Raw genomic sequence first — 455 nt, forward strand, 5'->3', positions numbered from 1 at the left:
CAAATTTCATGTACACTAAGAAAGATCTAGAAGAAAAGGAATGATAATACATTTGCTTATGCTTAACTTCGAGTTGCTCGTGAACTCAAAGAAACAAATAAAACACACTCTCAGTGGAGAACTCAAACCAAATATCTCAAAACTGAATTATTTCAAAATTTCAGAACTCACCGTTGCATCAGCTACACTATTTTTAGAATCCGATGCTATTGGAACTACTTCGGTTTTAGCTTGTGACCGTGACACCTCTGTAGCTTCATCCTTGCTCACATTAAGATAGAGGATAATCAGGAAGAGAAACAAGAATTATCATTAAAATACTCTAGATGAGGGGGGAAATATAGGAATACCTGGCAAAACATAGTGACAAGCTCAGGCCTCAAAACACAAAATCGAGAGCTGGGACCAGTGTAATTTGAATCGCGAGGGGTTACCCTCATTAAATCCAAAAGATA

General features: G+C 37.1%; 1 protein-coding gene across 1 annotated transcript in view; it reads right to left on the reverse strand.

The window, feature by feature from the left end:
- The window catches only part of LOC109846565 (clustered mitochondria protein-like), a 20,686-nt gene that overhangs the window by 7,100 nt on the left and 13,131 nt on the right, over positions 1–455 (reverse strand). The window contains exons 15-16 of the mRNA XM_020415815.1: positions 351–455; positions 172–261 (exon numbers count right to left, since the gene is read on the reverse strand). Coding sequence (XP_020271404.1) covers positions 172–261; positions 351–455 — 195 coding nt within the window. The remainder of the gene's footprint in view (positions 1–171; positions 262–350) is intronic.

This window comes from Asparagus officinalis, chromosome 1 (assembly GCF_001876935.1).
Source record: "Asparagus officinalis chromosome 1, Aspof.V1, whole genome shotgun sequence".
Lineage (NCBI taxonomy): Eukaryota > Viridiplantae > Streptophyta > Magnoliopsida > Asparagales > Asparagaceae > Asparagus > Asparagus officinalis.